The sequence below is a fragment of the Narcine bancroftii genome, chromosome 7, assembly GCF_036971445.1.
Source record: "Narcine bancroftii isolate sNarBan1 chromosome 7, sNarBan1.hap1, whole genome shotgun sequence".
NCBI lineage: Eukaryota > Metazoa > Chordata > Chondrichthyes > Torpediniformes > Narcinidae > Narcine > Narcine bancroftii.
The window spans coordinates 103,965,329-103,988,478 of NC_091475.1; the positions used below are offsets into that span (position 1 = coordinate 103,965,329).

Below are 23,150 nucleotides of genomic sequence, written 5' to 3' on the forward strand. Positions count from 1 at the left end.
CTTATGGCTGTAGTGAGGACAGAACGTGTGGTGGGTGGTGTGGGTTTTTGAAGTTTGCTGCTTCTCTCCAACGGCAGTATAAAAGCACTCAATAGTGGGGAGGGTTTTGCCTGTAATGTCCTGACCAGTGTCCACTACCTTTTGGAGGGCTTTAAACTCAGGGGTATTGGTGTTCCTATTACCAGACTGTGATGCAGCCAGTCAGTACACTTTCCACCACACTTCTGTTGAAATTTGCCAGGGTTTCTGATGTCATACCAAACCTCCGCAAACTCCTGAGGAAGTAGAGGCGCCGATGTGCTTTCTTCACGATGCCATTGGTGTGTTGGGTCCAGGAAAGATCCTCTGAGATACTGACTCCCAAGAATCTAAATCTTCAACTTTGATCCCCCAATGATCACTGTATTTCCTTTCCTGAAGCCAACAATCAGCTCCTTAGTTTTGGTGACATTGAGTACCATTCAGCCAAATATTTCAATCTCCATCCTGTATGTAGACTCATCCCCATCCTTTATACAACCCACTAGTGTGGTATCATTGGCAAATTTGTAGATGGTTCTATTGTCACACTGAGCTACACAGTTATATGTGTAAAGTGAATAGGGCAGGATGCTAAGAACACAGCCCTGTGGTGCTCTGGTACTGATGGATATTGTGGAGGAGAGTTCTTACCAATCTTCGCTGATTGTGGTCTGGAGGTGAGGAATTCCATAATCTAATTACACAGTGGAGCATTAATGCCCAAGCCTGGGAGTTTGCTTATCAGTTTTGAGGGGATGATGGTGTTAAATGCCAAACTGTGGTCAATAAAGAGCATCCTGATGAATGCATCTTTGCTGCTCTTTGGATAGGCAGGACTTCTCATGCTCTTATCCCAAGAATTCATCTGATGCACTGACATTTGTTCCACAAACTGTCAAAAGGATTGGCCTGTATCTTGCCAGGAAATGTTGGCATTTAACTATAAGCAATGGAAAGATTTTCATGTCAATGCCGAGAGTTAGGTTAGGTGATGGTATGAAATTGCAAATTTACATTGATTCTGTGTGAAGATTGTAAACTACATTGGACCCTATGTATTTATTACAGTGGAGGTTTAACACTGTGAGGAAGTAAGGTTTTGTTTATTTTTTTTAAAGTCATTAATTTTCTCACACTCGTTTCTGATTACATTTAATTTGCTGCAGCATTTGATATTTTGTTTTTAACAATTCCAGCTGGATATTGGTCAGTAGTTGTCAGAAGTTTTTCCTTTTGGTTAAACCCAGATTCTTCTGCTACCAATTAATCCTAATTTGTAATGGCAAGCATTATTAACAGCAAGAGTTTCTCCACATCACTCAATGCAGGATGTTGGGTGAACATCATGATTTAATTAAAACTTGGTTTGCAGTAAGAACAATGATCACATAGCTTGAAATTTGGTGCGCTTTAATTTTTGTACAGATTGATGAAGAGGAGTGTAGTCGGTAAATACAGTGAAAGAAAGAAATGTTTCCATTGTTGAATACCTAGATAGTTCAGTGATAGAGGGGCTGAGGTGAAAATGAGCATGTAGTGATCCAGCATAATATAAACTAGTTTTTTTAAGTGATTAGATGAGGGGTAGAATTGTCAAATCAGATTTCTTTGTGAACTAGTTTTTTTTTATCAAATAAAGGTCTGTCAAGTTGCAACAAGTTACCAATTTATTATTAAAAATATTTTTAAGTATGAGGGAATCAAATTTCCATTTTAAATTCATTGGAATAATGTCTCAAATAACATTTTAAAATACTGAAAAATGTAAATAAAGAACAATATTTTTAACTTGAGGAGGGAGCAGATTCATTGTCATTTGGAAGAGATAACAAATTGTTACTCCATTTCTCTGCTTCTCTTGAAAAAATTCAATTAAACATTTTAATCACAAATTTCTAATGATTTGCTGTCATTTTTAAAAAAATGCAGACCAATAAGTGCAAAAACGAAACCTTTAGGACCACGAGATACATTACCCAATAATCGCCAATTCTACGAAATCATTTTGACGTACAACTTCCATCAAGTAAGTATGACAAAGGTAATTTATCATTTCATTGCTGAATATATAAGAAAATCCTGAGCTGTTCATTATTTTGTAATGAACACCTGGTGGAAATTTTTGCTCCACTGTACTTATGAAACAATTCAGCATCAGAATTTCGGTCGCATTTAATGAATCTGAAAAGCAAAAGACAAAAATATAAAATGCATCTGTCAATTTATCATCCAGAGTTTACATGTGAATATTTTTTTTTATCTTTGGTTGATTTGGATTTTGGTGTTGAGTAAAGTTTTCTTGGGTCATGAAGAAAATTGTATGATATTGCTGCCAGTTCATTGATTGAGTATCGGAAATTTTTGTTGGCAATTTGTACATATTCCTATGATTAGATAGATTGGAAGTTTTTTCCCCCCAAATGAAAGCAATTATGGATAGAATTTACTTATGGCTTTTAGAATTTTAATTTGGAACTCTCAGGGTGATCATTAAGACATTGGTTGACTGAGGGAAGTGATTGACTTATAATTTCAGGACAGGCAGATTTATCACTTGTAAAGTGCATTATTGTACTTCTAAAAGTCAATCATAAGTGGGAATGGAACGCATCAACTTGGAAGTCATGTGGAGTAGGATTTTTAAAAAATGGGAGGAGCTTCAGAGCATTAATGTGCAAGAAATGTTGGGATACAAGTCCATAGCTTCCTAAAAGAAGCAGCACAGGTAATAAAAAAGACATTTGATATGCTTGCCTTCCTAGGATGAGGCATTGAATACAAGAGTTGAGGCATCATGTTGCAGTCATACAAAACATTGGTTAGAGTATTGTGTAAAGATCTGGTTGTCACAATACAGGAGAGACGTGGTAGCAGAAGAGACATTGCTTGGAACAAGGGCCTATAGTTATAAGGACAGGTTAGAGAGGCTGGAATACAAGGTGCTGAAAGGTAACCTGATAAATGTTTATAAAATCATGTGGGGTGTAAATAGGATGGATAGAATCATTTTCCTTGGGCAAGGAACTCTTGAACTATAGGGTACAGGTTTAAGGGGAAAAATTTGAAGATTAGAAGGGTAGGGTTTTCACACACAGGATGGTGAATATTTGAAACAAGCTGGATGGTACATACAACTACCGTGTTTTAAAGATGTTTGGACAGGTAATTGGATAGGAAGGGAATAAAAGGCAAAAGGTCTATTGCATAGCTAGGTATCACGGACAGCAGTAGCAAGATGGGCTGAAAACATCTGTTTCTCTACTGTACAATTCTATGATAACTTTGGATGAATAGAACAGCAGTTGATCAGTAAACAATCCCATCTACCAGCTATTGTACAGTACAACAATTATCCAAAATGGTCGGGACTGGGCCTATTTTGGATAAACATTTTTTTTTGAGAACTGGTCATTTTTTAAAAACAGCCCAGTAGCAACAACAAATCACTTGTAACAGTGTTTAAGCAACAACAAACAACAAAGGTAAGGCTTTTTAAGCATTAAAATAATGTTTAATTATTACCAAAAAAAATGCTGGCCACCGCTGATCACTGACACTTCCCCACCGAGGTCCCGCTCATGTCGGGAGCCTGAGGTCCCCACTGCTGCTGGGAGCCCAAGGTCCACTGCAGCCACCACCGGGAGTCCAAATTCCGCTGCAGCCTCCGACAGGAGCCCGAGGTCTGCTGCTGCCTCCACCAGGCACCCGACATCCCCGGTCAGTTCGGATCTGAAAAAATTCTGGATAAATAAGGATTTCTGATTTGTTTTGGATAATTTTTAAAAATTTGGATAACTGAGGATTTCAGAGAATCTGATTTTGGATCATTGGAGCTGTACTGTATGTGAATAGTTTTATCTCACAAATCATTTTAATTCTTCAATGTTCTACGTATATTTTGTACACTTGTCTTTTGAAGATTTCTTTATTCTCAGAAGGAAATAATACTCTGTTCATCCCTGACTAGACAAAGAATGGAGAAGTAACAGTCAGCTGCCCTTTGCTTTGCGAGTTACTGTATGAATCGGAATTTGATAGCCAATTGTGGATGCTGTATGATCAAAACAAGAAACTTGTGGGTTCAGGGGATGCTTACCCACACCAGGTAATTAAAGTGCAAAACTGGACAATATTAAGTTAATCAAATAAAGATAGTTGGTAGATAAATGAACTACATTATTTTTCTCAAAGCCTTCCAGTTATTGCTATTTTAAAATGTTGCTTTTTTTGCTTGATTTTACTTTTAATATTATGTCAGGATCTTCATGACTGTAGCTTTTTGGAATAAATTATTTTCAAAATAGGGATCATATTGTTTCTCAGGTTTGTTCTACTCATTGTCAAATCCAAGCAATGTTAATTTTTTTTTCCATCTGATTCTGTTTTCATTGAACTGGACAAGAATAAAGTAAAAATAAGGAACTAGCCTGTTTTACATTTTTGACCATCTTTGCTAAAATACTAATTTTTTCAAGATGAGGAACACATAATGAAAGACATTTCCAATTTAAGTTGACCCCTGAATTCATCAGTAACTTATAATATTTTCATAACAGAAAATTTAGAAAAGATCTAGATTTTATAATTTTCAATTATGTTGGCTCCTTACAACTCCATTATATTACAGATATATTCCCCAACCCATGGCTTTCCATTGGCCACTGTAACTAACTGTTGGTTCTCCTTTACCATGGACAAACCCCCATTCTGTTATGAGAGCTTCCTGAATTACAAGAGCAACTTCCCACCTCTACATATCTCTACATCTACATGTCTCTACATCTCTGCAAAGAGATAGACAGGATGGTAAGGGAGATGGGGTTGCACTCTTAATCAAAGATGAGCTCCAGGCAGTAGTGAGGGATGATATAAGATCTAAAAAGCATAATGTTGATTCCATTTGGGTAGAGATAAAGAATAACAAAGGGAAAAAATTATTGGTGGGTGTTATCTATCGCCCACCAAATAACAATAGTTTAGTGGCACAGGAAACAAATAGAGAGATAAGTGAGGCATGTAATAATGATACAGCAGGAGTCAAAGGGGACTTTAACTTCCACATAGATTGGGAAAATCAAGTTGGTCGTGGGAGTCTGGAAGAGGACTTCATAGAATGCATCCGCGATAGCTTTCTTGAGCAGCATGTTAAGGAACCCACAAGAGAAAATGCTCTCCTGGATCTAGTGTTGTGCAATGAGATAGGTAGAGTAAATGATGTAATAGTCAGAGACCATCTGGGAAATAGTGATCATAGTATGATTGAATTTCTCATTCAGATGGAAGGGGAAATAGATCTAAAACTAATATATTATGCTTAAACAGGGGTGACTACCATAGGATGAGGGAGGAATTGGGCAGAGTGGACTGGGAGCACAGGCTAATTGATGAAACAGTTGAGGAACAGTGGAAGATTTTCAAAGAAATATTTTGTAATGCTTAACAAAAATATATTCCGGTCAGGAAAAAGGGCAACAAGAGAGGGAAAAATCAACCGTAGTTAACAAAGGAAATAAAGGAGAGTATAAAATTGAAGGCGCAGATGTACAAAGCTGCAAAGAGCAGTGGGAAACTGGAAGATTGGGATAACTTTAAGAGACAACAGGGGGTAATAAGAAATGGGAAAAAGGATTATGAAAGTAAATTGGCACAAAATATAAAAACAGAAAGCAAAAAATTTTATAAATACATAAAATGGAAGAGGGTGGCCAGAGTTAACATAGGATTCTTGGAGGATGAGAAAGGAAAACTGGTAGCAAAAAATGAGGAAATGGCCGACGCATTGAACAAATATTTTGTGTCAGTCTTCACAGTGGAAGACACGTCCAGCATGCCCAAGTGCAGAGTTAAGGATGCGAATGTTGAGGAGGGCCTTGATAAAATAGTTGTTACAAAGGAAGTAGTGATGGAGAAACTAATGGGACTAAAGCCAGAGAAATCACTTGGTCCTGATGATATGCATCCAAGGGTTCTGAAGGAAATGGCATTGGTGGTCATATACCAAAATTCCTTGGATTCTGGGCAGGTCCTGGCAGACTGGAAGACAGCAAATGTCACGCCACTTTTTAAGAAGGAATGTAGGCAGAAGACTGGAAATTATCGCCCAATTAGCTTGACGTCTGTAGTTGGAAAAATGCTTGAAGTCATTAAAGATGAAATAGTGAAACTTTTGGAACGTAAGGGTTCAATCAGGCAGTCACAGCATGGTTTTAGAAAGGGAAGATCTTGTTTGACAAACTTGTTAGGATTCTTTGAGGATAAAATGGGTGCGGTGGATAGAGGTGAACAGGTTGATGTTGTATATTTGGATTTCCAGAAAGCGTTTGATAAGGTGCCGCACAAGAGACTTCTCAGTAAGTTACAGGAAAGTGGAGTCCGGGGAAGTATATTGGCCTGGATTGAAAATTGGTTGTTTGACAGGAGGCAGAGAATCGGGATAAATGGGAGTTTTTCAGGTTGGCAGAGAGTGAGTGGTAAGTGGGGTGCCGCAGGGGTCAGCGTTAGGCCCTCAACTGTTCATCATTTACATTGATGACTTGGAGGAGGGGACAAAATCTGGTGTAGCCAAGTTTGCAGATGACACCAAATTGAGTGGAAGAGCAAATTGTAATGAGGATGTGGAGAGTCTGCAGAGGGATATAGTTAAGCTGGATGAGTGGGCAAAGGTCTGGCAGATGGAGTACAATGTTAGTAAGTGTGAGGTTATCCACTTTGGCAAGAAAAATAAAAGAGCTGAATATTATTTAAAGGGTGAAAAACTACAGTTTGCTGTTGTGCAGAGGGACTTGCGATTGCTTGTGCATGAATCGCAAGAAGTTAGGTTACAGGTGCAGCAGGTTATTAAGAAGGCAAATGGAATGTTGGCCTTCATCGCTAGAGGAATTGAATTCAGCAGTAGGGAGTAATGTTGCAACTGTATAAGGTACTGGTGAGACTGCACCTGGAGTACTGTGTCCAGTTCTGGTCTCCATATTTGAGGAAGGATATACTGGCTTTGGAGACGGTCCAGAGGAGGTTTACTAAGTTGATCCCTGGGATGAAGGGGTTGTCTTATGATGAAAGATTAAATCGTCTAGGATTGTATTCGCTCGAGTTCAGAAGAATGAGAGGAGATCTTATAGAAACATAGGATTATGAAGGGTATGGATAGGATAGATGTAGGAAGGTTTTTTGAGCTGGCCGGGGAAAATAAAACGAGAGGACACAGGCTCAAGATTCGGGGGAGTAGATTTAGGACAGAGATGAGGAAAAATAGTTTTCCCCAAAGAGTAGTGAATGTTTGGTAGTCATGGTGGGGAGCTGGCTGATGGAGGACCTCAGTTTTCTTCAGGCTGACTTCCAGGCCAAACATTTTGGCAGTTTCCGCAAAGCAGGACGTCAAGCGCTGAAGAGCTGGCTCTGAATGGGCAACTAAAGCGGCATCGTCTGCAAAGAGTAGTTCACGGACAAGTTTCTCTTGTGTCTTGGTGTGAGCTTGCAGGCGCCTCAGATTGAAGAGACTGCCATCCGTGCGGTACCGGATGTAAACAGCGTCTTCATTGTTGGGGTCTTTCATGGCTTGGTTCAGCATCATGCTGAAGAAGATTGAAAAGAGGGTTGGTGCCAGAACACAGCCTTGCTTCATGCCATTGTTAATGGAGAAGGGTTCAGAGAGCTCATTGCTGTATCTGACCCGACCTTGTTGGTTTTCGTGCAGTTGGATAATCATGTTGAGGAACTTTGGGGGACATCCGATGCGCTCTAGTATTTGCCAAAGCCCTTTCCTGCTCACGGTGTCGAAGGCTTTGGTGAGGTCAACAAAGGTGATGTAGAGTCCTTTGTTTTGTTCTCTGCACTTTTCTTGGAGCTGTCTGAGGGCAAAGACCATGTCAGTGATTCCTCTGTTTGCGCGAAAGCCGCACTGTGATTCTGGGAGAATATTCTCGGCGACACTAGGTATTATTCTATTTAGTAGAATCCTAGCGAAGATTTTGCCTGCAATGGAGAGCAACGTGATTCCCCTGTAGTTTGAGCAGTCTGATTTCTCACCTTTGTTTTTGTACAGGGTGATGATGGTGGCATCACGAAGATCCTGAGGCAGTTTACCTTGGTCCCAACAAAGCTTGAAAAACTCATGCAGTTTGGCATGCAGAGTTTTGCCGCCAGCCTTCCAGACTTCTGGGGGGATTCCATCCATACCTGCTGCTTTGCCACTTTTCAGTTGTTCGATTGCCTTATATGTCTCATCCAGGGTGGGAACCTCATCCAGCTCTAGCCTTAGGGGCTGTTGAGGGAGCTGGAGCAGGGCGGAATCTTGGACTGAGCGGTTGGCACTGAAAAGAGATTGGAAGTGTTCTGACCATCGGTTGAGGATGGAGATCTTGTCGCTGAGGAGGACTTTGCCGTCTGAGCTGCGCAGCGGGCTTTGGACTTGGGGTGAGGGGCCGTACACAGCCTTTAGAGCCTCGTACAAACCCCTGAAGAGGCCAATGTCCGCGCTGAGCTGGGTTCGTTTGGCGAGGCTAGTCCACCACTCATTTTGGATCTCCCGGAGTTTGCGCTGAAGATGGCTGCATGCGCGACGGAAGGCTTGTTTCTTCTCTGGACAGGACGGCTTTGTAAGGTGAGCCTGGTGGGCAGCTCGCTTCTTTGCCAGCAGCTTCTGGATTTCCTGACTGTTTTCGTCAAACCAGTCCTTGTTTTTCCTGGAGGAGAAGCCCAGTACCTCTTCAGTGGATTGCAGTATGGTAGTCTTCAACTGATCCCAGAGGGTTTCAGGGGACGGGTCCGTGAGGCGGGTTGCATCGTCGAGCTTTGCTTTGAGGTTTGCCTGGAAGTTTCCTCTCGCTTCGTCTGACTGCAGGTTTCCAACATTGAACCTCTTTCTGGGGGCTTTATTGTTCCTGGGATTTGGCTTGAAGTGAAGGTTGAGCTTGCAGCGAACCAGCCGGTGGTCAGTGTGGCATTCCGCACTAGGCATGACCCTGGTGTGGAGCACATCTCGTTTGTCACTTTCTCGCACCAGGATATAGTCCAGGAGGTGCCAGTGTTTGGATCGGGGATGCATCCAGGTGGTCTTAAGGCTGTCCCTCTGCTGAAAAAGGGTGTTTGTAATGACAAGTCGCTGTTCTGCGCAGACTACCAGCCCCCCCACATATCCATCGGGCACACAAAACTCAAAACGGTCAACCAGTTTACCTATCTCGGCTGCACCATTTCATCAGATGCAAGGATCGACAATGAGATAGACAACAGACTCGCCAAGGCAAATAGCGCCTTTGGAAGACTACACAAAAGAGTCTGGAAAAACAACCAACTGAAAAACCTCACAAAGATAAGCGTATACAGAGCCGTTGTCATACCCACACTCCTGTTCGGCTCCGAATCATGGGTCCTCTACCGGCACCACCTACGGCTCCTAGAACACTTCCACCAGCGTTGTCTCCGCTCCATCCTCAACATCCATTGGAGCGCTTACATCCCTAACGTCGAAGTACTCGAGATGGCAGAGGCCGACAGCATCGTGTCCACGCTGCTGAAGATCCAGCTGCGCTTGATGGGTCACGTCTCCAGAATGAAGGACCATCGCCTTCCCAAGATCGTGTTATATGGCGAGCTCTCCACTGGCCACCGTGACAGAGGTGCACCAAAGAAAAGGTACAAGGACTACCTAAAGAAATCTCTTGGTGCCTGCCACATTGACCACCGCCAGTGGGCTGATAACGCCTCAAACCGTGCATCCTGGCGCCTCACAGTTTGGCGGGCAGCAACCTCCTTTGAAGAAGACCGCAGAGCCCACCTCATTGACAAAAGGCAAAGGAGGAAAAACCCAACACCCAACCCCAACCAACCAATTTTCCCCTGCAACCGCTGCAATCGTGTCTGCCTGTCCCGCATCGGACTTGTCAGCCACAAACGAGCCTGCAGCTGACGTGGACTTTTTTACCCCCTCCATAAATCTTCATCCGCGAAGCCAAGCCAAAGAAGAAGTGAATGTTTGGAATTCTCTAACCAGGGAAGTGGTTGAGGCTGCCTCATTAAACATATTTAAAATTCGGTTAGATAAATTTTTACATGATAGAGGAATTAGGGGATATGGGGAGAAGGCAGGTAGGTGGAGTTAGGTCATAAATTAGATCAGCCATGATCGTATTGAATGGCGGAGCAGGCTCGATGGACCATTTTTGGCCTACTCCAGTTCCTACTTCCTATGTTCCTATATAAGCCTCTGATTTCACGGGAACTTTTCCTTTAATAAAACAATAATATTGCCCTGCAAGATAGAGTCAGAATTTTTCATTCCTCGTTCATGAGTTATAGTTGTTACAGACAAGACCAATATGTACTGTTCAGTTTTAATTATACTTGAAAAGATGATGGTGATCCAAGACTTTTGGATGATAGAAAAGCTGTAGATTGTTGAGTGCTGAGTCATTTACCGTTGAACACCCCTTTCCTGCCACCATGATGTTTACTTGGCTGGTGGAGATGATAATGAGGAAGAGAAATTTAGCAATTGTGGTTAAACTTTCTGTTATTGGAGATGATCATTGCCTGGCAATCATTTACCTTTTATGTTACTTGCAAATGGTGACTTAACGAATTGACGTCCAAGTTCTCTGACCCCAGACTTGCTCCTGACTGGAAGTTGAGAAATTCAGAATTTTCATTAAATGTACGAGTAACCTCTACTTCTTACTTGCTAAACCTGATTTTAACTAGAGACCTTTGTCCTTGTGTTTATGAAGGTGAATATTATCCAAAATTAGTCATTCACAACTATACGGACCATTTATTAACCAAATATTTATACTCAAGATTTCTCCTTCGATAGTTCAGCTCCTCAACTATGTTTAGCAGTATAATTCTATAAATATTTCCCTAGAATGTACAGGGAGTAAAATATAATATGATCCCTACTTCTAGGTTAATGAAAAATAATTTTGCAGTATTCAATCTCCCAGACTAGTATTACTTATTTGGAATTCAAGCATTAATCACTCATGTTAAACTGGAATATATTTTCAAAGACCTAATATTTTCCTTTTTTTCCATTTGTGCAACAGTATTCTTTGAAGTTGGATAAAGGAGACTACACTATCCGCCTTCAAGTGCGTCATGAACAACTTAGTGAGCTGGAGCGCCTTAAAGACCTTCCAATTATTGTATCCCATAGAATCCCCAGTTCTCTCAATTTAGATGTTTATGACAATCACAGCAATGCATTAATAGGCAAGAAAAAGATCAACAGTTTAACTCTGCCACCAGGTGGCTCACAGCCATTCTTTGTTACTTCTCTTCCTGATGATAAGTAAGTAATATTACTTTAGTATTTACATTATAATTACAAAGCAATAACTTATTTACATAGTGCTTTTAAAAAAATCATAAGGCAGTCCACAGGAGCATAATTATGGGAAGCCTAAGGCTAACCCATATAATCAATGGCAAGACAAGCCATTGAAGCTTGTTTTAAAAAAACTACCTTAAATGAGGAGAGAAAGATGGTGATTCAGAGAATTTTAGGGAAGGAATTCTAGCATTAAGGAACTGAGTTGCTGAAAACATAGAGATCATTGGTAGTGTAAAGAAAATTGCAGGGAACTGTACCACTTAGAAATAGGGAGGTAGAAACCACATAGAACTTGTAAACAAGGCATAACTTAACTAAGCTTCAATGTAGTTCTGTAAGACCTGTGGAGCTGGTTACTGGTGATGTGCTGAAGAGATCTGTGCTGTGTCCCCAGTTGTTTGTCAAATATATGAATAATTTTGATGAGAATGTAGGTAAGTTGGTTGATGACACCACAAAGGATGGTGTAGTTGCCAGTGGAAAAAGTTGTCTGAAATTGCAACATTTTGGGAAGTTAAACATAGTACATGGCAGTGGCCCAGGGAGTATTGTAGAACAGAGAAAATGGTGACATGGGTAGATATGGTGGCAAGGAATACATGTGGCTTGCTTCCCTTCATTGTAAGAGCCATTGAGTACAAGAGTTGGGGTGTTAAGTTGCAGCCATATAAGACATGAATGAGACCGCGTTTGGAGTATTGTGTGCACTTTGGATCACCATATTTTGGGAAGGATGTGATTAAACTAGCGAAGCTGTTACCAGGGCTGGAGGGCTTGAGTTATAAGAGACTGGATTGGCTGGACCAAAGGAGGCTGTGTTGACCAACTTGAGGTTTGCAAAATCATGAATGGCATAGATAATGTGAAGGGTCGTGGTTTTTTTTTTTAAACTAGGGATAGGAGAATCTAAAATTAGAGAGCATAAGAGAGAGGGGAATAAGCTTTAAAGGGAACTTGAGGGACAAGTTTTTCCACACAGAGGATGGTGGATTGCAACAAAAATGACGACCAGAGGAAGTGATAGAGGCAGGAAAAGTTCCAACACTTAAAAACGTGTGATCTAGAACATGGATAGGAATGGTTTAGAGAGGTGTGAACCAAGCATAGGCAAATTGGGACTAGCTCAGTTAGGTACTTTAGTCATCATGGATGATCTTGTTTCTATGCTGATTAACTCTTTGATTCTAAGTCCAGTTGTAGTTCTGGTCACAATACAGGCAGCAAAATTTTCAGTGAGGACATTTATGAATTGAAGGTTGAAGACCATTCAGAAGAATAATGTAATAGGAAATCAACAGCTTGTGGAACCAGAATACAAGCTTTAGTATGTTTGGTATAAGACATTTGTGCTTGAAGGGTGTGGCTGACAGGCTTGCCTTCGCCATGCCAAAGAAGATGGTCCTGGAGAAGATTCATCACAGCATCTTTCTCAAGAGAAGTCAATATTACTGGAAAGTCTTTAAAACGATGTAACATTTTCTTTAGTTTGAGGGAGTAGAGAGATGTGAGTCTGCTTGTTAAATATTTCATAATTTCTATTTTCTCAGCATTTGCATGGTATTAGTTGTTTAAAAACTACCAAAATAAAAAAAATGGCAGGTTTCTTGGCATCTGCTGTTTGCAGTTAGCAAGCAATGTGACATTTTTTCCCAATGTCACTTAGTTAACCTGCCATCAGTGCATCAGATGTGTGGTTGAGTGAGTGCATCTTGTTCTCCACTCAATGTCCTGCCTACAGACATAAGGGAAAAAAAATAATTTATTTCCCTGTCAAGCAAATTTAGCATGAAACATTTCAAAGGAATATCTGAACTTGGGTATCGTCTAGGGTGAAATAAAGATGAAATTATATCAAACTTTTGTGTTCTCTGCCACCATCTGATCTTGCATGATTCTTTGTAGGATTCCTAAGGGAGCAGGGCCTGGTTGTTTCCTCCTAGGAACGTTAACATTGGCAAAGAGTGAACTGGGAAAGAAAGCAGTGAGTATATAACTTTTTCCAACTGCTCAGTGATGGCCTTTCATTAGGTCAGCAGTATTTTTTATATCATTTACTCATTTCTTTCTGAAGATGCCTGATATATGCTTTTATCCCTTTTTCTGGAAGTCTTCCATTCTACACTCTATACTGCTATTTAATAGTTTTTGCTTTGCATGCAGCTTGAAATAGTTAAACTCAAAGATTGTTTTGTTTTAAAGTTGCTGTTACTAGGAAATAATTTATTTCATCTTGATGTGAAGTTGTGAATAAATTGTTGTGATCTTTGGAAACTGCAGTTCATTTCTCTATGATAATATACCTTAACCTTTGTGTAGAACAGAATGTCTTAAGTAAAATGCCTTAAAAATAATATAATCACAGGCTTTGCCTATAACTGCCAAACAATGAATAATAATAACTAAGAACTCAATGTCAGAATATGAAATAGTCAGCAAATGTAATATTTTAAAAGCCTGGAAATAATTACATGAAGGAAAATAGTCGTCAATTTTGCCTTCATTTGTTCTGTGTCTGCTTGTACTTTTTGTAGATGCTTAAACCTGCTGAATTTTAATACTGTCACATATTTCTTTCTGTAAATCAATTGTCTTTTTTTTTAAATAATTATGTCAACTAATTTAAAAAGGATTAAAAACAAAACTAAAAAATTTGACAGTTCTGTTTTGTGAGGAAAGGTAAAATGTCATTTTCATCAAATATTAAAATGAATCAGTGTAGAGAATGCCACACAGATTTGGTGAGTTTTGCATAAATTGATCTTAAATTAATCCAAACTTTGTGAAGTGTAGAATACAATGTCTACCTTTCATTTCCCATTCAATTTAAATTATCTTTTAGATTTTGCACCTATTTGGCAAGCAAAAATAAGGGAATTATCTTCATAGATTTTGAGCAGGCAGATTTTTCCCTTTCAAGAAAAGGATCGGAATTGAACCCCAGTAAAATTAGAGGTCTCCAAATTGTGCATTGTCTGCATGTTTTCTCACAATGTGTTATTCTGACTCCCAGGGGCAGGCTGCGTCAAAACGTCAAGGAAAGTTTAAGAAGGTACTGCATTGTCATATATCACTTGTGTTACTTATTGTAATTCTAATTATTTTTTTACATTCTGGATGAAATTTTGAGATTTTCCAATGACATTGGGATAATATTCACACATTGCATCTGATTTTCTTTTCCCGTGAAAAGAAATACATGTTTTTTTTTCATCAGGCCGTTATGTTTGCAAGAAAATAAACCCATTGGGTTAGGAAGGTGTTTCAAAGTTGTTTTATGATTTCGTGTGGAATTACTAATTGCTTCTTTTGCTGATTGAATCAATACTTAATTAGAAATTTGTACTTCCTGAGAAAATAAAGTGAAGATTTGTAATTTTTTCATGTTGGAAACACTCTCTCGACTTGAAATGTTAACTCAATTTCTCTCTTAATAGATGCTGCCTGACCTGCTGAAGGTTTCCAGTATTTTCTGTTGTTTCCAACAGCTGCAGTTTCTTTGTTTTCTTTAGTACAGTATGCAGTATATTCTTAAGTCTTGCTATTAATAGATGTCCAGAATGATTATGAACTTGAGATCACTTGATTATTCCATGTCAAGGTTTCGTAAGCTGAGGCTTCCTTTCTCATTTAAAAATGAAAACAATTTGCTCACTAATTCCTGAGGTATTAGGGTAATCTACAATTAGCCCAATGATTAGACTTCAGCAGTGGTCTCAGACATTACTGATCCAAGTTTATGCCATTTCCTATCACTCTAACCTGTTAAACTGCTTCAAAGTGTTCTAATTACAATCCTGAGTTTGTGTAGTAATTTAAAGAGTCATTTTAGATTCTCCAATGGAATCATAGAAAACAGCACAGAAATCAGGCCATTCAGTCCCTCTAGCCTGTGCCAATCATCATCTCCCTAGTCCTGCTCCCATCCATTACCCTCCAGGCCTCTTCCATCCATGTACCTATCCAATTTATTCTTAAAACATGCTGTTGAACCCGCATTCACCACATCAGATGGCACCTCATTCCACACTCCCACCACTCGCTGAGTGAAGAACTTCCCCCTAATGTTCACCCTAAACCTCTCCCCCTTCAGCTTAAAACTATGGCCTCTCGTATTTATCTCCCCCAAACTGTGGAAAAAACCTATTTACATCCTCTATGATCATACCTCTCATAATCTTGTAAACCTCGATTAAATCTCCCCTCATTCTTCTTCATTCCAAGGAATAAAGTCCTAACCTGTTTAATCTTTCCCTGAAACTCAACTCCTGAAGACCCAGCAACATCCTAGTAAATCTCTCTGTACTCTTTCAATCTTATTGATATCCTTCTTGTAGTTAGGTGCCCAGAACTTCACACAATATTCCAAATTTGGCATCATGGATGTCTTAAACAACTTCAACATAACATCCCAACTCTAATACTCAATACTTTGATTTATAAAGGCTAGAATACCAAAAGCTTACTTTGCATATCTGTCCACATGCGACACCACCGTCAGGGAATAATGTATCTGTACTCCTAGATCTCTCTGCTCTTCCACACTCCTCAGTACCCTATCATATTTTCTACTGTATATCCTCTACCTTGGTTTTCCCTGCCAAAATGCATCATCTCACACTTGTCTGCTTTAAACTCCATCTTCCATTTTTTTTTTGTCCATTTTCCTAGCTGGTCCAGATCCCTCTGAAAACTTTGAAAATCTTTCTCACTGTCCACAACGCTTCCTATCATTATGTCATCAGCAAACTTATAAACTGAGTCTCTTTCAGACCATAAGACTCAGGAGCAGAAATAGGCCATTCAGCCCATCAAGTCTGCCCCACCATTTAATCATGAGCTGACTATTTTCCCACTCAGCTCCACTACCTGGCTTTCTTCACATAACCTTTGATGAGCTGGATAATCATGAACCTATCCTATCAATCTCTGCCTTAAATACACCCAATGATCTGACCTCCACACCACCAGTGGCAACAAATCCACAGATTTACCACCCTCTGGTCAAAGAAATTCCTCCACATCTGTGTTCTAAGCAGATACCCTTCAATCCTGAAGTTGTGCCTCATGTCCAAGATTCTCCTACCATGGGAAACATCCTTTCTACATCCACTCTATCCATGCCTTTGAACATTCAAAATGTTTCATTGAGATACCCCCTCATTCTCGTAAATTCCACCGAGTATTGGCCATGAGCTGTCCAACACTCCTCTATTATAACTCTTTCATTCCCAGAATTATCCTATCCCACCATGGGAAACAATCCTTTTAAGAATGAGAAGTCAAAAACTGCTCACGATATTCCAAATGAGGTCTCACCAGTGCCTTAAAAAGCCACAACTTCACATCCCTGCTTTTATATTCGATTCCTCTTAAAATGAATGCCAGCATTGCATTTGCCTTCTTCCCCTCTGACTCAACATGCAAGTTTAGCTTTAGGCTATCCTGCATGAGGACTCCCAGGTCCCTTTGCATTTGGCAATTTTCCATTCCCCCCCCCGCCCCATTTAGAAAATAATACGCTTGTTTATTTTTCTTCTACCAAAGTGCATGACCGTACACTTTCCATCATTGTATTTCATTTGCCACTTCTTTGCCCATTCTTCTAATCTCTTTCTGCAGCCTCTGTTTCCTCAACGCTACCTGCTCTTCATATCATCTTCAAACTTAGCCTCAAAGCCATTCATTCAATAATCTAAATCTTTAATATACAAAAGAAACTTCCCCAACACCGATTCCTGTAGAACAGCACTAGCAACTGGCAGCCATCCAGAAAATGATTCATGTAAACCGATTCTGCCCGTCAACCAATTCTGCTATGTTTCCTGTTATACCATAAGCTCTTGTTAAATAGCCTCATGTCCAGCCGCTTGTCCAAGGCCTGAAAATTCAAATACACAGCATCCCTTAAGAAACCATGCTGACTTTGGCCTTTCTTGTCTTGTGCCTCCAAGTAACCTCATCCTTGACAATCAACTCAAACATCTTTCCAACCACTGACATCAGTTGAACTGGTCTATAATTTCCTTTCTGTTGACTCCCTCCCTTCTTGAATAGTGGGGTGACATTTGCAATTTTCCACTCTTTCAGGAAAATAATGATGACTGAAAGATCATTATCAATGCCTCCACAATCTCTGCTGCTACTTCTTTCAGAACCCAAGGGTGCAATCCATCAGGTCCAGGACACTTATTCAGCCTTAGACCATTCAGCTTTCTGAGCACCTTCTCCCTTGAAATAGTAACTGCACTCACTTCCCTTCCCTGGTACCCTTCAACATCTGGTACACTATTAATGTCTTCCACAGTGAAGACTGATGTAAAATACTTAATTAGTTCCTCTTCTATCTCCTTGTATCCCTTTACTATTTCTCCAACGTAATTTTCCAATGGTCCTAAATCTACTCTCACCTCCCTTTCTCTTTATATATTTGAAGAAACTTTTTGTTTCCTCTTTGATATTATTTGTTCACCTATTTTCATACTTTTTTTTGCTTCTAATGAGATTATTAGTTACCTTCTGCAAGTTTTAAAAAACTTCCCAATCCTCAATCTTCCCACTAATTTTTGCTTCATTGTATAGCCTCTTTTTTTGCTTTTACATCAGCTTTGAGTTCTCTTGACAACCATAGTTGTGACATTTTTCCATTTTGATATTTCCTCATTTTTTGGTATGTATTTATCCTGCACCTTCCTCATTTTTTTGCAAAAACTCCATCCATTGTGGCTCTGCCGTCTTTCCTACTATTGCCCCCTTTCAATCTACTTTGGCCAGGTCCTCGCTCATGCCACTGTAATTCCCATTACTACACTAAAATACCAACACATCTGACTTCTCCTTGTTAAATCTCCAATTGAACTCAGTAATATTGTGATCACTGGCCCCTAAGGATTTATTTACTCTAAACTCTCTAATCTCCTCTGGTACATTACTGGTACACAAGACCCTATCCAGTACAGCTGATACCCTCATGGGCTCATCAACGAACTGCTCTAAAAACCATCTCACAGAAATTCTACAAATTCTCTTTTGAGATCCAGTTCCAACCTGGTTTACCCAATCTACTTGCATGTTAAAATCTCCCATGACTACCATAATATTGCCCTTATGACACAGAACGAAAGAACCAGAGAATATTAGAGCAAAAAAAAACAAGCCCTTCGGTCCTTCTAGTCTGTACCGAACTATTAATCTGCCTTGTCTCACTGATCTGCACGCAGTCCAAAGGCCTCCATACCCCTCCCATCCGTGGGCCAGTCCAAATTTTTCTTAAATGTGAAAAACGAGCCTATACATTCACCATTTCAATTGGAAACTCATTCCACACTCCCACTACTTTGTGTGAAGAAGTTCCCCCTAATGTTCCCTCTAAACTTTTTCCCCTTTCACCCTTAACCCATGTCCTCTAGTTTGTATCTCACCTGACTGCAGTGAAAAAAGCCTACTTGCATTTACTCTATCTATACCCCACATAATTTTTCTAACCTCTATTAAATCTTCATTCTTCTATGGTCCAGGGAATAAATTCCTAACCTATTTAACCTTTCCCTGTAAACAAATTCCTGAAATCCTGGCAACATCCTAGTAAATCTTATCTGTTCTCTTTCAATCTTATAGTTAGGTGACCAAACTGCACACAATATTCCAATTTGGCCTCATCAATGTCTTATACAAGTTTACCATAACATCCCAACTCCTGGACTCAATACTTTGATTTATGAAGGTCTCTTTAAAAACCAATCTACCTGTGATGCCACTTTCAGAGAATTATGTATCTGTATTCCCAAATCCATCTGCTCTACCACACTCCTCAGTGCCCTGCCATTTACTGTGTATGTCCTACCTTGGTTTGTCCTTCCAAAATATAACACCTCATATTTATCTGCATTAAATTCCATCTGCCATTTTTCAAACTATTTTTCCAGCTGGTCCAGATCCCTCTGCAAGCTTTGAAAGCATTCTTTGCTGTCCACAATGCTGCCAATCTTTGTCATCTGCAAACTTGCTGCATCAATTTACCACATTATCATCCAGATCATTGACATCGATGACAAATAACATTGATCCCATTGGGACACCACTGATCACAGGCCTTCAGACTGAGAAACAATCATTCACTAGCACTCCCTTGGTTCTACCAAATAGCCAATGTCGAATTCAGTTTACTACCGCACCATGAATACTGAGTGTCTGAACCTTCCTAACTCACCTTGCCAGACCTTGTTAAAGGTCTTGCTAAAGTCCATGTACAAAATCCATAGCCTCAAATAACTGGAAGATTGGTTAAACACGACCTAGCACGCACAAAGCCATCTGTAATCATACCCTGGCTATCCAAATATTTGTATATCTGATCTCTTAGGACACCTTCCAATACTTTACCTCCTACTGACGTCAGTCGTCAGACTCAGCAACCTATAATTTCCTGGGTTACTTTTGGAACATTTTTTAAACAATGGAGCAACATGAGCTCTCCTTTGATTCTCTGACACTCATCTGTGGCTAATGACATGTTAAATATTTCTGCCAGGGCCCTTCATTTCTACACTAGCCTCCCTCAATGTCTGAGAGAATCTCTTATCAAGCCCTGTGGATTTATCCACCCTTATTTGCTTTAAGACAGCCAACACCTCCTCCTCTTTAATATGTACAGGTGCTATGAACTCACTGCTTGTTTTCCTTACTTTTCTAGTTGCTGTGCCAGTTTCTAGAGTTAATGCTGGTGCAAAAAAACATTTAAAATCTCTCCTATCTCTTCTGACTTCATTCAAAGATAACCACTCTCATCTTCAAGGGGATCAATTTTGTTCCTTACTACCCTTTTGCTCTTAATAAACCTGTAGAAACCCTAAGGATTTTCCTTCACGTTGTCTGTCAAAGTAACCTCGTGCTTTTGTAGCCCTCCTGATTTCCTTCTTAAGTTTTTTTTCTTGCGTTTTATTATGCTCCACAAGTACCCTATTTGCTCCTTGTTGCCTATACATGCCCTACACCTTTTTTTTTCTATACAAATCCTCAATATCCCTTGAAAACCAAGGTTCCCTATGTCTGTTAACTTTGCCTTTAATCCTGACAAGAACATGCAAACTCTGTACTCTCAAAATTTCACCTATGATGGCCTTTCATTTACCGAACACATGCTTGCCAGAAAACAGCTTTTCCCAGTTCACGCTTTCTAGATCCTTTCATTTCTTCAAAATTGGCATTTCTCCAATTTCAGAATCAGAATTTGTCATGAACAAGTCATGAAATTCTCAATCCAAGGACCTTCTGCATAATTAACTTGAAACTAATGGCATTATGATCACTGGACCCAAAATGCTCCCCTACACATACTTCTGTCACCCATTTTCTCTCATTCTCTAATAGAGATCCAGTATTGCACTCTCTCCAGTGGTTACCTCTATATATTGATTTAGAAATGTATGTCTTTTCCATTTGCTGTTGTAATTTGTTGTGCACATCCCAGCTACTGTTTGCAGGTCTGTATGTAACTGCCAACTGTGTCTTTTTATCCTTGCCATTTCTAAATTCAACCCAGAATAATTCTGTGTCTTCTGATCCTGTGTAACCTCCATCTAATGATTTGATTTGTTCCTTACCAACAGACCCACCCCAACCCCTCTGCTTATCTGCCTATCCTTAGAAATACACAACCCCCGACCCTGTTAGCAAACCTCTCTGCCAGGATATTGGTTCCCCTCAAGTTCAGGTTCAACCTGTCCCACGTCTACAGGTCACCCCCTTCCCAGAACATGTTCCAATGATCCAAGAACTTGAAACCTTGCCCTTTGCACCATCTCTTTAGCCACTCATTTGTCTGTTCTGACTTTGCTTAGATCATGGCACTGGGAGTAATTCAGAGATTATCATCTTTAGCCTCTTTCTTAACTTCCTAAACTTATTTTGCAGGACCTCTGCCACTTCCTGCCTATGTCATTGGTACCAGTAAGAACCACGACCTATGGCTGTTCACCCTCCCCTTAAAGAATATTGCGCACCTGCTCAGAGACATTCTGGACCCAAGCACCCTGTAGTTAACACACTATCCTAGAGTCTCACGCATCCACAGAATCTTTTGCCTGTTTCCATGACTATGGATATGGATTAGCTGGAACAATGGATGAGAACATGGCAAATAGAACACAATATCAGTAACTCCCACTTAATGTAGGGATTGTGATTTTTCATATTTGTCATTGAATCCATTGTGGTTCTTGCATCAGTAATGATGAATATTGCAGCTTTGGTTCATGGTGAGGGGCCAGTTAAGAGAATGTCTTGTGACTTCCAAGATGTTTATCACCTTCACTTTGGGGTCAGACACTTGTAACTCCATATCAAGCAAGATAGGCTAATGGCAGCACTCACAACGTATGATAACTAACAGTTGGTTCACAAAAACACTGAAGTTACATGGAGGGAGAATGAGTCTCTGGATAAGAGCATTGGGAGTTGTTTATTGTAAATAATATGGAAAACTCTTGGGGGAAAGAAAAAACAGCTGCAGAGCAAAATGAACTAACCACTTTTTTTTTTAAAGTCATATTATCTGTGCATGTGTCATGAAATAAGTTGAAAATAAAGTGTTCAAATTTGTTGTAAAAACACAGAAATGCTGAAGGAACTCAGTAGGCCTTGTAGCATCCATAGGAGGTAAAGATAAATAACCGACACTTCAGACCTAAGTCCTTCTTCAAGGTATGAGAAGAATGCAGGCAGACGTCTGAATAAAAAGCCTGGGATGGAAGGGTAGAAAGGTAAGTGGGTGGCAGGAGAACTACAATACAGGCCAACAGATGATTGGATATGGATTGGAGGACAGGACAGGATGTGAGAATTGATCAGAGGAGGGGGTGGCTCCATGAATACAGAGCTGGAGGAATAGAGAGAGGGAAAGTGAAAGGGGGGAGGGTTTGCTGACAGAAACCAGGAGAAGTTGATGTTAATTCCATCTGATTGGAGGATGCCCTGATGGTACACGAGGTGTTGTTTCTCCAATTTGCGATTGGTCTCAGTCTTGAAGTACATGAGACCATTCATAGCCATATTGCTGTGGGAATGGGGTGAGAAATTGAAAAGGGTTGCCAGTGAGAGATCTCAACTATTGTAGTGGACAGAGCAAAGGTGCTGAGCGAAGCGATCTCCCAGCTATGTCAAAGTTCAAGATATTGTCTGATTGTACATATCTTTTTCTTTGGCTTGGCTTCGCGGACGAAGATTTATGGAGGGGGTAAAAAGTCCACGTCAGCTGCAGGCTCGTTTGTGGCTGACCAGTCCGATGCGGGACAGGCAGACACGATTGCAGCGGTTGCAAGGGAAAATTGGTTGGTTGGGGTTGGGTGTTGGGTTTTTCCTCCTTTGCCTTTTGTCAGTGAGGTGGGCTCTGCGGTCTTCTTCAAAGGAGGCTGCTGCCCGCCAAACTGTGAGGCGCCAAGATGCACGGTTTGAGGCGTTATCAGCCCACTGGCGGTGGTCAATGTGGCAGGCACCAAGAGATTTCTTTAGGCAGTCCTTGTACCTTTTCTTTGGTGCACCTCTGTCACGGTGGCCAGTGGAGAGCTCGCCATATAATACGATCTTGGGAAGGCGATGGTCCTCCATTCTGGAGACGTGACCCATCCAGCGCAGCTGGATCTTCAGCAGCGTGGACTCGATACTGTCGACCTCTGCCATCTCGAGTACCTCGACGTTAGGGGTGTGAGCGCTCCAATGGATGTTGAGGATGGAGCGGAGACAACGCTGGTGGAAGCGTTCTAGGAGCCGTAGGTGGTGCCAGTAGAGGACCCATGATTCGGAGCCG

The 23,150-nt window shown here is 40.5% G+C and overlaps 1 protein-coding gene and 1 long non-coding RNA gene across 7 annotated transcripts in view; one reads left to right on the forward strand and one right to left on the reverse strand.

Annotated features, from left to right (window-relative positions):
- Positions 1-23,150, forward strand: part of tpp2 (tripeptidyl peptidase 2) — a 149,438-nt gene that overhangs the window by 92,764 nt on the left and 33,524 nt on the right. For 4 of the 6 annotated variants that reach the window (XM_069890670.1, XM_069890668.1, XM_069890665.1 and 1 more), the window contains 5 exons: positions 1,951-2,047; positions 3,989-4,126; positions 11,064-11,308; positions 13,253-13,331; positions 14,361-14,399. In XM_069890670.1, coding sequence (XP_069746771.1) covers positions 1,951-2,047; positions 3,989-4,126; positions 11,064-11,308; positions 13,253-13,331; positions 14,361-14,399 — 598 coding nt within the window. The remainder of the gene's footprint in view (positions 1-1,950; positions 2,048-3,988; positions 4,127-11,063; positions 11,309-13,252; positions 13,332-14,360; positions 14,400-23,150) is intronic. The other 2 variants (XM_069890666.1, XM_069890669.1) reach the window with 1 other exon arrangement.
- On the reverse strand, positions 1,464-21,409 carry LOC138739156 (uncharacterized). The gene is made up of 4 exons (XR_011342050.1): positions 21,349-21,409; positions 14,797-14,968; positions 10,567-10,638; positions 1,464-2,202 (listed from the first exon to the last, which is right to left on the reverse strand). It is a non-coding gene; the product is annotated as an uncharacterized lncRNA (long non-coding RNA).